The sequence below is a fragment of the Eurytemora carolleeae genome, unplaced genomic scaffold, assembly GCF_000591075.1.
Source record: "Eurytemora carolleeae unplaced genomic scaffold, Eaff_2.0 scaffold1129, whole genome shotgun sequence".
NCBI lineage: Eukaryota > Metazoa > Arthropoda > Copepoda > Calanoida > Temoridae > Eurytemora > Eurytemora carolleeae.
This window is the reverse complement of record NW_019397014.1, coordinates 26,503-40,479: the sequence shown is the minus strand read 5'-3', so window position 1 is coordinate 40,479 and position 13,977 is coordinate 26,503. Positions and strand designations below refer to the sequence as shown.

At 33.4% G+C, this 13,977-nt stretch overlaps 2 protein-coding genes across 3 annotated transcripts; one reads left to right on the top strand and one right to left on the bottom strand.

Annotated features, from left to right (window-relative positions):
- Window positions 1-2,146: 2,146 nt before the first annotated feature.
- Window positions 2,147-13,947, bottom strand: LOC111711117 (U3 small nucleolar RNA-associated protein 18 homolog). 2 transcript variants are annotated; one of them, XM_023485372.1, is made up of 12 exons: window positions 13,854-13,947; window positions 13,588-13,675; window positions 13,183-13,533; window positions 12,814-12,894; window positions 11,932-12,081; window positions 11,400-11,475; window positions 10,628-11,016; window positions 10,235-10,357; window positions 9,984-10,140; window positions 8,845-8,928; window positions 8,557-8,680; window positions 2,147-2,239 (listed from the first exon to the last, which is right to left on the bottom strand). In XM_023485372.1, exons 1-12 carry the CDS (start codon window positions 13,903-13,905, stop codon window positions 2,184-2,186), a joined length of 1,731 nt encoding a protein of 576 aa, XP_023341140.1. In that variant the 5' UTR covers window positions 13,906-13,947; the 3' UTR covers window positions 2,147-2,183. The 2 variants fall into 2 exon arrangements, with proteins under 2 accessions (XP_023341140.1, XP_023341141.1); XM_023485373.1 differs by having other exon boundaries at window positions 12,814-12,891.
- LOC111711118 (mannose-1-phosphate guanyltransferase beta-A) lies at window positions 3,883-6,982 on the top strand. Its single transcript, XM_023485374.1, has 6 exons — window positions 3,883-4,043; window positions 4,625-4,726; window positions 4,980-5,237; window positions 5,354-5,540; window positions 5,863-6,154; window positions 6,420-6,982. The coding sequence occupies exons 1-6, from the start codon at window positions 3,921-3,923 to the stop codon at window positions 6,568-6,570; spliced, it is 1,113 nt and encodes a 370-aa protein (XP_023341142.1). The 5' UTR covers window positions 3,883-3,920; the 3' UTR covers window positions 6,571-6,982.
- Window positions 13,948-13,977: the final 30 nt, after the last annotated feature.

The following is a 13,977-nucleotide window of genomic DNA, read 5'->3' as shown; positions in this document are numbered from 1 at the left end:
CTGAATTCCCATGTTTATTGGGACACCCTGTACACTAGATGACAGCGCAAAATGTGTACACATTTAGTTCAGCTATATCTACGTCACAATCTATCTGATGAAATTAACATCCTTCATCGTTTTTATCTCGGTAACCATGTTATATATGTATATGTTTGTATACAATTTTGGACATGGATCTATGGGATTATTACCTGCAGAGGACTCGGAAAGCATGAGCATTATACGGCCACATTTTAAAACTTTAAAAATATAGTCAATATTTGTTTAACTTGGTTGGCGTTTATTAATAAATAATGCTAAAGAACTTATTGCTAATGCTATATAAAGAGTGTATTGATTGTGTGATATATAATATGAAAAAACACCTAATACAATTTTGTGACACACAACCGTGCCCCCCCCCCACCCCTCCTGAATCCTGATTATATAGAGCAATATCACGTATTTTCCAGTTTATATTAGGTAATTAGATTTAGTCATAGGAAATCACCAAATTATGATATCAAAATGTTTGAACAGGAATAGTGTAATTATATGTAATTAACAAGAGATATCACAGAAAGAACAATAATGAGATCAACAATTTAAAACTTTAGATTGTTTTTAACAAATCACAACCCTACTCTTCAAGCACTAAAATTAAATCATTTTCTTCTCAATATATTTCGCCAAAAACTTTGGCATCATCAGGAGTTAGTGCAAAAAAAACATTTTTGAATAAAAAAAAATCTTTTTTTAGACAGTGAATATATAAAATAAATAATACAAACAAAGCAAATCGAATAAACAGAGAAGAGAACAAAAAAACAGTTATTATGTAACCTTTAAAATAAGAAATTTTTCAAAATGAATATTGTCAAACCAGTGCTAAGGATCCGGATCCGTTGGATCCGCAAGATTTTGACTTCCTGGATCCGGATCCGTAAAAATATGCAGATCCACGGATCCGGATCCAAGGGGTAAAATATCAACCAAAAACTGGGAAAAAAAACTTTATTCTTCCCAAAACCAAAAACTGAACTTTTGAAAAAAGAGAGATTATAAAAATTTCATCCTTTCTGACTGGTTCATCAAGTTTTAGGATAAAAATATACGAAAAAAATAAAACAAAAAATTTGAAAATTATGTTTTGTTAAAAAATGACCTAAATCCGGATCCGGATTTGTATCCGGATCCATTTTTTTCCAGTGCGGATCCAGGATCCGGATCCAGATCCAGATCCGCATAAAAATTAAATGGATCCTAAGCACTGGTCAAAACACATACTTAAAAGAAAAATTATAAAACCCTACCTTACTCTTTAAAGAGTATTAATAACTGGAAAAGGATTGACTGGTTTATGGGCGAATTTAACAAATGAAAAGGAAAGCAGCTTTAAATATTACCATCAAGGACAAAGTCCCAACTGTATAATTAATTTTATTAAATAAAAAATAATTCCCAAGAGAGAACGGGGTGCTCAAAAACGCCAATCCTGAAGAGTAAAATCTACAAAGCTAAATAATTTTACTCGTTAAAAATTTTTTATAAGTTATAAATAATAAAATTATTTTATTACTAAATAAACAGAAATAAAAACCAATTTTTTCAAAATAAAATAACGAAGTTTTAGTTTTAATTATGGATGAGAATTCAGAAACGTTATAAATAATAAAAATATTTTATTACTAAATGAACAGAAATAAAAACCATTTAAAAAAAAATAAAATAACGAAGTTTTAGTTTTAATTATGGATGAGAATTCAGAAACAATCGTAGGGTATTACTATTAATTACATTCATGGCTTTGCAGCTTTACACCATTCCTTCTTAGTTATATCAATAGATAACATCTAAAATGACTAATTTCAAGATAGAGAACAAAATTTAACCTTGTAACTGTTAAAATTCAGTGTTAGGTCGTCAACAAAGTATCATCCTTTGTGGGTAACGCTGTATATTCTTAGGATGAAAGAGGACACAGAAAAATGGAATGACGAAAATGTCGACATTGTATAAATGACCAAGCACTATATAGACATCTGCCTACCAAGCTTACCTTCTACATTTATCATAATATAACCCTGAAAGTAAAAGTAAAAAAACTCTTTTCATAAAAAAACCTCGAACCAAATATTTATACATTTTCTGGAATAAATTGTACTAAAGGTGAAAAAAATATATTTCAAATTTGTATTCCATTAATAATCCTTGTAATGTTTGAGTCTGTAAAGGAGTGCTGCTCCCTTGTTGTTTCCTAAAATAAGACTCATTAAACATGTAAATAAAGTTCAGATTTGATTCCTGTAGAAAATTGAATAACGAATTTATATTTATGTACAGAGACAATCCTAAAACTCTGAAATAGGAAGACGACTTTTAGAATCAAGCTATATCTTCAAAAGTTCAACGAGAATAAGACACAGAAATTGTGCAGTGTAAACAGACTCACTTTACTAATAAGTGATTTAATAGGTGTCACGTAAAACTATTTACTTTTTAACAACATCCAACACTTCATAATTGCTACAGTGATAACTAGAAACGTGTAGAATAGGAAGACGACATTAAAGCATTACTGAAGTGCATTTGATGTTCATTCAAAGCAAATAGTGAGTAAGTGAAATGGGTCTGTTAATTCACTGCGCAATTGCTGTGTCTCATGTTTATTTGACTATTTAAAGTCATAACTTCAGTCTAAAAGTCGACTCCTATTCCAGAGTTTTCTGGTTATTGCTGTATAATGTCCTCTTCCTACTCCACTGTTTTTTGGATATCACTGTATGTATATAGTATAACATGTAAATTTTGATATAATGATGTATGAATGGATGTGTGTTAGGCTGTACATTTGTATATTTGTACATTTGTATATACTAATGATAGTCTTCAGGAGATTTCTCAGGACTTCAGAGAGTATTTTTGTATAAAACTATACATAGGGGTCCATTATAATAATAGTCCTTGTATCGGGATTACAGTGGGTTGCAATGGGGAGTAGTCTTCAGGAGACTACCCAGGACTTTAGAGAGTAATACTAATAACTATACAGATAAGGGATATATATTATATAATCCTTGAATAGGGACTTCAATGGACTACATAGGGGACATGAAGTAGACGTAATATAAAATAACAGCATTTAAAAGGCAAGGGGGGGGGGCAAAATAATGATAACTTGCGACCCCCCCCCCAGGATAAAATCCTGTATACACGCCTGCTACCCTACTGCCCTAAATTAAACAAATTTTGGACAATGACAAGCAATATTTTCTTTTTCCAATATACAATCCGAAGGCCGTACTTCATGAATTTTAACAATAATTATACAATTAAATATGAACAAGTGTAAGAATCTTTCTAAACTATGTCAAAAAAGCTGATGAAATATAATGATTCAGGATTTACAAAACTTAAAATTAAATTGTATACATATTCTTTCTTGCTTTCAATTATATCATACCGTGTAATTCTTCTAAAATGAATTTCTTCTAAAGCGGAAACCCTGTTCGGTATCTAATATATGGACCAATGAGGCTTCAGTTTTGAGAAAGCCTCAACCAATAGGAATCCAGGAAAATGACCGGGTTGGGGCAATGTTTTCAGTACGTCAAACTTTACGTGGCAGACAAGAAAACAAATTTCTCCAAAACTTTGCACATCATTGTAACTTTCATTTGTATCCTTGACCATCTAGTATCCTCGGTTTGATATTTTACTATTAGTCGTGCTTTAGCTAGGAATATTGCTGTATAGTGTACAAACTGAAAATAGCTTTATTATTATCAGCTGATTTTTTACATTAATTTAATTGAAAATTTTCCAATATTTAATCTATGCCTCTAAAGATTGATAGTAAAATAAATGGAAATTGGTAAATATACTAAGCTTCTATTAAAAATTTTAATATTTAAAATTTGATTATTTTCAGACCAAAAATGGGAGGACAAGATGTCAGAATTGGCAAAATGAAAGCTCTCATTTTAGTTGGAGGATATGGAACAAGGCTCAGACCCCTTACTCTGTCGAGACCTAAACCCCTTGTTGAGTTTGCAAACAAGGAACTAATCAATTAGTAATTAATTGGGGTATTGACAGTTTTCTTAATAACATACGAAAAACCGAGAAACATATAGACCAGGAACTGCCATATCTCATGCATCAAATCTGTGTACTGCAGTCGGAGGAGATCAAAACAAAGGATTCAGGGGCAACACATCATTTTTGAGGGAAAAGTGCCAAGGGGTGGTGGGCAATATTGCTATTGTATTTTCCATATTGACCAGAAAGCCAAAAATTATTAGTTTTCGCTCTAAATCAAATCATATTATATATTAACGTTTTTTTGTTGGACTGTAATATCACATCAGAGCTTTAGTCCTTTCCCTTCAACTTCTGTGGGGGCACTGGGTTTGTTTACATTCCTCCAACAGTACACAGTACATAATATGTATATATCTGAGTTGGACGTTCCTGTATATAGTACCTTGCTAAAAACATTTTATTCAAGGAAATTAAAATATTTTTGTATATAAAATACAAAATCAAGACTAAGTTTCACTTTATTACCTCCCCGTCCCCCATTAATTTAATAAAATCCTCTAACTTGTATTTAAAAATAATTAATTGGTTTTGTAATAAGCCGATGCTGTTGCATCAAATTGAAGCCCTAGTTGAGGTTGGTGTTGTACATGTTGTGCTAGCCGTTAGCTATCATGCAGAGCAACTAGAACAGGAAATGCAGGTAAACTGGGTATCAAATGTACAGGGTGAATAAAAAAACAGATAACCAATGTTTTGCACAAAAGTTTCAAATTTTTTTTCTGGTTCAGATTTTAGATGAACAAAATTAAATTGTGGCAAAAAATGATTCAAAAATATTTTTGGAACAGAACCCATCTAACAAAATACTATATGAACATAACTTTTAAAAATAAAACATTACTCTAGTATGTAACGTTTTGAATTCTATGCTAATTAGACTTTTAACTATTTAGGTTGAAGCAGCTCGTTTGGGAATAACAATTTCCTTCTCCCACGAAAAAGAACCACTTGGAACTGCAGGGCCATTGGCTCTTGCTAAGAACATTCTTGGAAAAGACGATGAGCCTTTTTTTGTGCTAAATAGTGATGTAATCTGTGATTTTCCATTCAAAGATATGGTTAAGTTTCACAAGGAACACAATAGAGAAGGAACCATTGTAGTTACAAAAGTAGATGAACCAAGCAAGTATGGAGTAGTTGTATATAATAAAGTAAGTATCCTTAAAATATGTATTGATTTTTAAAAGGATTAAATTCTAATAAAAAATATGTTCACATGAATATAATTTTCAAAAAATTTTATGTTTGCTTATATATTAAATTTCAGACTACAGGCAAAATCGATAATTTTGTTGAGAAACCCCAAGAATTTGTTTCCAACAAGATAAATGCAGGTCTCTACATTTTCAAACCATCAGTCTTGAACAGAATTGAGATAAAACCAACTAGCATTGAAAAAGAAGTCTTCCCCTACATGGCAAGAGAGGGGGAATTATACTCCATGGAATTGCAAGGTATAAACAATCTTTAAAATTTTAGCTTATCTGTCTGTATGTCTGTTTATTTGTTTGTGTCCAATGTTAAAACGGCTGAACCAGTCAGGCCAAAATTTTGTGTGGGACCTCGCGTGGCCCCAGGAAAAGTTTGTGAATGATCAAAATTTAAAAAAAATTTGTGTTTAAAATTTTTTTTATTTTTTGTAAAATTTTGATATTGCGCGAAAAAATATTAAGAAATCCGCAAACTTTTTTTGTTTTTGTTTTATTTGAAATATAAATTCAATAATTTTGAAGAATCAGCTTTTCACTAAATATTCAAGTTTGCTTTTATATCAAGGATTCTGGATGGACGTGGGTCAACCAGCTGATTTCTTGACTGGAATGTGTCTCTACCTGGGATCTTTACGTCAGAAGAACAGTAGTTTATTGAGCAACAATAAATCTGTAGTGGGCAATGTGATAATTGATCCAACAGCAAAGATTGGAGAGAACTGCAGAATTGGTCCAAATGTTACAATTGGCCCAGATGTTGTCATAGAGGATGGTGTTTGCATAAAGCGGAGTACAGTTTTGAGAGGTGCAAGAATAGCTCAACATTCCTGGCTGGAGAGCAGTATCGTTGGATGGAAGTAAGTACAGAATAAAAAAATAAAACCTCTTTTTATAACAGGTTGAAAGCCCGCAAAAATATAATTTAATCTCCAATTTTGCCTGATTTACATTTTTACAAGCAGAACCAATGTAGGGTAGATTTTTTGTTGCTGCTTCAAAATGTGTTTTTATTTATAATTTTAAAAGCAGAAAATAATTTTTTAAAACTAATAAAATTCAAAAGGATTGTTATTGCTTTTCTAAGCATATGTTATTTACCATTAAATATTTAATATTGAACAGGTGCAGTGTGGGGCAATGGGTGCGAATGGAGAATGTATGTGTTCTAGGAGAAGATGTTAGTGTCAAGGATGAAGTCTATATCAATGGTGGAAAGGTGCTTCCTCACAAGTCTATTGGGGTTTCAGTTACTGAACCACAAATCATAATGTAAAGATACTTCATTTCATGTATCATCAATGTTCTAATATGAAACTTTCCCTTTTTTAATATCATCTACGATTTTTCAGCACGAAAAATGCAAATCCGATGAAATTAAAATGACTGTCCAGGGTGCCTTCCATTTTCATGCTCGGTTTTATACACAATTGTAATCCTATTTAATATTAAGGTTCCATTGCATTTGTAAAAATCAATCCCGGTTTAGTTTAAAACCAAAATATCCTTAATCTTTGCAGTTTCATTTTACGCGCAATGCCCTGAGTACAATTGTATCCATGTAGCAGAATATATAGCACAAGTTGATTTAATTTATGTTTCTGTACAGTTTGAGATTTCTAAATTAGTTTTGTTTGTTTCAGTTTTATAAATTAGATTATAATACAAATAAAATGCATTTCACCTTTCTTTTAATTAATTTACAAGGTCAATAAAATAGTATTTAACATACAAACTCTGAACCATCAATTTTATCATGAAAACGGAACAATTTATTAATTGATGATGGCTTGAAAGTCGCCTTTGACTTGGAAGATAAATTGTGGCTTTCATTTGGCACCCTTTATTTAGATATTTGGATTGTATTACATCCGTTCTACAATACTTAGGACCTACCCACACATGTTTTTTCAGCAGCTTCAAGCTGCAGTTGGTCCGATGTACTGTAGCTCAGATACACACTTCATTAGAAGAAAGTTAGTGTATCCAAACTACTGTAGGTTGCTTGCACAGCTTTCTAAAGTTGGTTGCACTCTTCTGTAAGTCGGATGCACAACATTAGTAGGTCGGATGTACAACTTTTTTAGGTCAGATGCACAACTTTTGTAGGTCAAGATGCACAACTTTGGTAGGTCGGATGCACAAAGTAGTTAGTGTATCTGATCTACTGTAGGTCGGTTGCACAGCTTTCTTAAGTTGGTTGGACGCACAATAAATGTCTTAGCCTAACATAACCCCACATATGGGCTATATCTTTGTCATTTTGATAAATGTGGCTGTAGCACTCGGCCCCTAGCCTATCCTAGCCGCAGCGCTTGGCCCAGAAATTGTCTAAAACTAACCCCACATATTGTCTATCACTTTGTCATTTTGATAATTGTGGCCACATTCCTCGGCCCCCTAGCCTGTCCTAGCCTGAGTGCTCGGCCCAGACAGTGTCCTAACCTAACCCCACAATTGTCTATCACTTGGTCATTTTGATAAATGTGGCCGCAGGGCTCAGCCCCCTAGCCTGTCCTAGCCAAAGGGCTCAGCCCAGAAATTGTGTTAACCCAACCTAGTGCATCCAACCTACAAAATCTGTGCATCCAACCTACAAAAGTTGTGCATCCGATCCCTACAAAATCTGTGCATCCGACCTATGAAAGTTGTGCATCCGACTTGCGAAAGTTGTGCATCTGACCTACGAAAGTTGTGCATCCGATCCCTACAAAATCTGTGCATCTGACCTATGAAAGTTGTGCATCTGACCTACGAAAGTTGTGCATCCGACCTATGAAAGTTGTGCATCTGACCTACGAAAGTTGTGCATCTGACCTAAGAAAGTTGTGCATCTCACCTACAAAAATTGTGCATCTGACCTATGAAAGTTGTGCATCTGACCTACGAAAGTTGTGCATCCGACCTACAAAATCTGTGCATCTGACCTATGAAAGTTGTGCATCCGACCTACGTGTGCAACCGGAACATTGATCCTTTAATTAGCAATGTCAACTACATACTGACTATATCTGCAGTTCATTCGTAGGTCGGATTAACAAAATATAATGTATATCCGACCTACAGTTGTCGTAGGTCCAAAGTATCGCGGGACGGAAGTACTGTAGGACGGAAATGCCGTAGAACAGAAGTAACTTTACAGTAATTTTTAAACCATTTTGTGATTTTTAACACATAAAAAAATATTTCTAAAAATAGGTTGCCGAATTAAAGCCACAATCTATTTAAAATGTCTACTTTTTTAAACAGTACTATATCCTACCTAGAGAAAGATATCCCCCGCCTGGGCTGAAATCCACGCTGTTTATTTTGTTCAAATTCAGAGTACCCGGGAAGTTTGAGAACACTGTCTTAGATGGGAAGTGAACTAGTTTTATTGCAGTATCCTAATAAATTATTTAATAAAGTCATATTAGGACTAATTTAGGATTAGATGCATCAAAACGCTAATTGTCTTTCAATGCATTCAATTGAATTGATTCCCAATTTATTAAATCTCTAATGTAAGCTAAAGATTAAAATATAATTTTGAAAAACTCAATAAGCTCACCTTAAGTTCACTAGACAAAGCTAGGATCTCTCCTGTTGGGTTGAACCTCAGCTGGTTTATCTGCGTCGTTAAATTGAGAATAACCTAAAAATGGATTTTAAATCAAGCCTCTAACAAAAACTGTTGATAAATTAAAAACGCGAGTAATGCGTTAGCGAGAAAACATTTTTAATTAAAAAAGGTCTGAAAAGAAAACAGTTAAAATTAGATGTATCGAAAGTATCGATAGTATCATACTTACTATATTTGGGTGGGTACGGTTTCAGAATCGTTTTTTTAAATTATTAAATAACGACGACAAAAAATGTAAACTAAATTCTTCAATAAAGGGGATGGTGGAGTTGGCACATTTGATGTAGGGGGGGGGGGGGGCCCTGCCTTCATTTTTGGTTCAAATCTTCCAATTTTTTGGGTGCACGCCTAATTAGGGTTCGAAATTCCTATAATAAAATAAAATTGAACTTTAATGACCTCTAATGACCTCTAATGACCTCCAGAAATAGAAAATATTTCAACTATGGCTTTATGCACATCAAACGAAAGCTAAGGACCCAGGGAATACAGTAGCAGCAAAAAATCCAGTGTATGACCTTCTAATGACCTCTTACGAGCCAACTCCACCATCCCCTTTATAAGTTGTTTAGGAACAAGTTGAGAAAATAAAAATTAATTCTTATCATCGAAAATAAGTAATCTTATTCAATTATCAGTTTCTGTAATCTCACATTATTTACAAAGATTTTCTGCAGATTTTTTGGAATTTTTATTTAAAAGACGACTTTAGATGAATTTGTGGAAATCTGCGAACAAATTCATAGAAAATAAGAAATTCAATATAATGATGAAAAAGGAAATAATTAATTCTGACGGTGATTTATTGACAAATTTTGAGAAATATGTTCCTAAACATCTAATTAGTTTAGTATAGGATTTTTACTATACATTTCGTCGTCGTTAATTAATAATGAAACTAAAAAACAAAACCAATTTTAGACAACAGACATATATTTTTCGTTTAAATAAAGGGGGAAAATCAGGCTGTACAGGGTAAGAACAAAATCCCTTTTGAAAAGTTAAAGTTGCAAGAACTCTATAAAAGCTAAGTCTAAAAAAAAAATCTTTAATTTCATTTTTTTTACCTTATCTGGACTTGGATTTGGTTTATCTATCTTTGCAAGATTATAAATGTTGACCACGCCCTCTGAGCTACCAGTGGCTAGGTAGGAGGAGTTAACCGCTAGAGCTGATCCGGCGATACAACCGTCATCAACAAATTTATTGACACACAAACTTGATCTAAACAATCATATTTCCCGTTTAAATTTTAGATTCCAGAATACTGATCATAATATAAAAAATTATGAGAGTTGGATAATGTTTAAACTATTACCTAGTATCCCAAACATAGACCTCGCCACCCTCTCCGTGCGTATACAGTTGAGCACCAGATTTAGAGAATTTTAATGCCTGGCATTCATCATTCATTTTTATACTCCGAATATACTCTTTCGTTCTAAATAAAGAAAACAAAAATTATTTCAAAAAGGTGATCCAATATTTATAATATCTTGATTATTTATTAAGGAAAGAAAAGAACAGTTTACAATAATTAAAGGTATTTCTGCGGAAAGAAAAAGAATTTCCGCGCGATTTTTTGATCAGTCAAAGGGTTGAAGGGTACTGTTGTAAATCGAAGATGCCACTTGACAAATGGAAGGTCATTTGAAATTACGTCTATTAAGGATAATACTATCACAAGTACACAAAATAATTATAAAGTTACCTAGCGGACACGAGATGTATGGAACCAAATCTTCCCTTGAACGCAATAATTTTCCCGTCAGGAGAAATATCGAACCTTTGGCTACTGAACTCCTCGATCTGCCTGGGAGACTTAATCTTGATCACCTTTCCTGCGATCATATCATACACATAGAAGTAGGTGTGGAACTGGGACCCGGCAATAACCTCGTTCCCGTCCACGGAAAATTTGGCCGTTTTGATGGGAAAATCTTTGAAGTTAATCGTCTGAATCTTGGGGTTGAATTTACCGTCAACTTGAAAGATTGATGCAGTACCAGATAAACCAGCTACTAGGCCAACAGTCGAGGTCGGATGGAATTCTGTGCTTCGAATTACTGTTCCCTCATTATAAGTTTCATTATTCATATCCTAAAATAATATGAGCTTGTGAAATTATATTAATGCTTTGATCCAAAAAAAACACGCACATTTTCAGAACTAACTTTTAAAATATATTTTAAGAGTCAATCAATCAATCAATCAATCAATCAGAGTTTTAGGGATGTCCTACTATCCCACCTATCAATCTCGAGATGAACTTGCTAAATCATGGGATATGGTCTTTCAGAGTAAAGAAATTTAAAAAATGCGTATTGCTCAATATCTCGAATAATACTACTTCCGGGGGAAAATGGGGGCATTATCTGAATCAACCAAACATCAAATGAAATGAATTGAAATAAAGTTTAATCAAATTAAGTCAAATTAAAATTAAGGAATTACTTGTTATTCATGACTTCGACTGTGCTTACCTTCAGTTTTCTAAATTCAATGATTTCACGTTTAAGATCTCCCACTCTTCCTTTATCTAAAAGGTCTGTAGTTTCCCTGAACATTTTTAAATTTCAAATGTTTAAATTTTCTTTTCATAGCACTGGATTTTGCATCCATTTTAACCATTCTTTCACCGGGGAAATAACAATATCGAAGCTACAAGTACGAGGGTCAAACATTTTTAAATTTAGTAAGTTCTTGAAAAGTGAAAAATGCTTATTTTCGGTTAGATATTTTCTTTTGGGTTTCACGAGTTACGAAGTGCTTTTTAAATTTTTTGTCTAAAATTCCTAGCACCTATGGTTAATTGGTGGAGTTTATATTATTAATAACAATAATGAGCTGATCTTATGAAATCATACTTCAACTATCAAGATACATTTCTCCCTCTTTGACTATAAGGCATTATATTTATACTAAGCACAAATACATTACAAATAAGTAGTAAGGTTAAGTACGAAAAAACATCACGAGCAACATTTTCAGATATTAAGATGAGAAAAAAATTACCTAAAAAACTCCTCGTCTGAGTCCTGCTCAGCATCCTGATCTAATTTAGCCCAGGACGGTTCTCCGACTAAACTTATAAACTTCCGCTCTACAGCCTTCCCATACTTTTCACTTGATTCGTCTTTAGATCCATGTTTTCCCAATCCTTTTCTAAAAGCAATCAACTTATAGATAGAAGCAATTATAATTCAAGCTTAAATTAAATCAAATCAAATCAGGGGCGGATACAGGGGGGCGGGGCGGGGGACATTCGCTCCCCCTGAATTTGGAATTTTTTGTTCCCTAGTGCAAAACAGGAAAAATATCTGTCTTAATAAACTATAATGTGTGAAAAGTTAAAAATCTAGTTTTTTTAGTCTTTAGTCATTAATTTTGACTCTTTTTGAGACTTTTAAGTCAAAAAAAATTTTCACCTGCGGCGCGATTTTTTGTTTCTAATAATGCATTTTTTGTTCCTAAAAAATCTTGCCCCCTCCTCATTTAAATCCTGTATCCGCCCCTGAATCAAATCATGAATGTTGGGGAAGCTTTAGGCTCCATTTCTCAACCTAGAGTTTCAATTCCGGAATGAGAAATGGTTTTTCAGCCCGGATATGAACTCAATTCTGACTTTTGCAATGTATCTAGTTAAAGGTTAAATTCCAATATTTGGTGACGAAATCCCAGCAACACGACCAAGTTTGAGCCATGCAACCATTTTTGGCACCCATTCATTCATGAAGGATCATCATTATGGTAAATATGAATGAAGCTTAAATAAAAAAAACCTCGTTAAAACGGACCAAGCTATATCTAATTTGCCTTTTAAGTTAAAAAATTCAACATTTTTTATTTCATTATGCTCAATAGAATAATAAATATCTTAAACGAAAATATTCTTACTTAAAATTTGCTGCTACGTCTTTGACAAGCACTTTTTCATCAGCATCATCCTTCCACGCAGCTTTACGCTTTTTCCCTCTTCTGGAAGAAAATTCGAATAAAATTTTTTGGTTCATGCCTATCTTTTCTTGGAGTAATTATACCATAACGTTTGTCACCACTTCAGGTATTGTTAAAGTGTTTTTTTACAACAAAAACCTGGTAGATTCAAATATACTTTTATGTGTAAGCAAAGATCATAAAAAAAGGATGATTTATTGGATAAAATTACTTGAATAAGAAAAAAAAATATTTTGTATATTGATTTTTCCATATACTCTAGAGACTTTGAAGACCAAAACGAAAAAAATTCAACTTTTCTTAACATTCCTGAGATAAAGGTTGTTGCCATAAATGTCTTCTGGAAGCTTTTCCGCGTCATTTTCCGTATCAGACTCGGAATCCGTGTTATCTGTGCCATCGATGTCTTCCTTATCCTCATTAACCTCAGAACCAGCCTCGGAGTCAACCTGAGCCTCGAATTCTTCTATTTCCACGTCTTCCTTGTCTTCATCTCCTACCTCATTATCAATATCCACGTCGTCCAAATCTTCTACGGACTCGTCTGAGCTCGTACCTTCCGAATCGTCGCTATCTGACTCTTCCGATGCTTCTTTGTCCTTTCCAACGTCTACTCCCTCGTCGGCACTTATGGCGCCAAACAGAAACTTGGAAAGATTCCTTAACAAAATAATTGTAATAAAACAGCCTTGAGTACACTCCAGAACTTGTTACCTCTCCATTTCCTTCTTTTTTCGTCTCTTCTCTGCGATAGCAGGATCTTCCTTACCCAGAACATTCTCAGGAGCTACTACTATAGTTTCTAGAACGCGAAATATAATCAATCAAAAACATCTTTATTATATTTTTGCTCGATGCTTTACATAATGGGTTAAAGCTTTATTGATGATATAAAACAAATAAAAAATTATCGTCAATATCAACGTCTTGGTTCGGTTCGGTAAATAATTTAAGATTCAGCAACTCGTCGCGTTCTTTACCTTTAATTTCGTCATCCGGATTAGTATCAATAAAGAACAGTGGTTGATCCATTCTTAATCTGAAATTTATTATCTAGATGATTTTTTTAATGACCAACCTTATCACTGGTTAATCAGATATAAT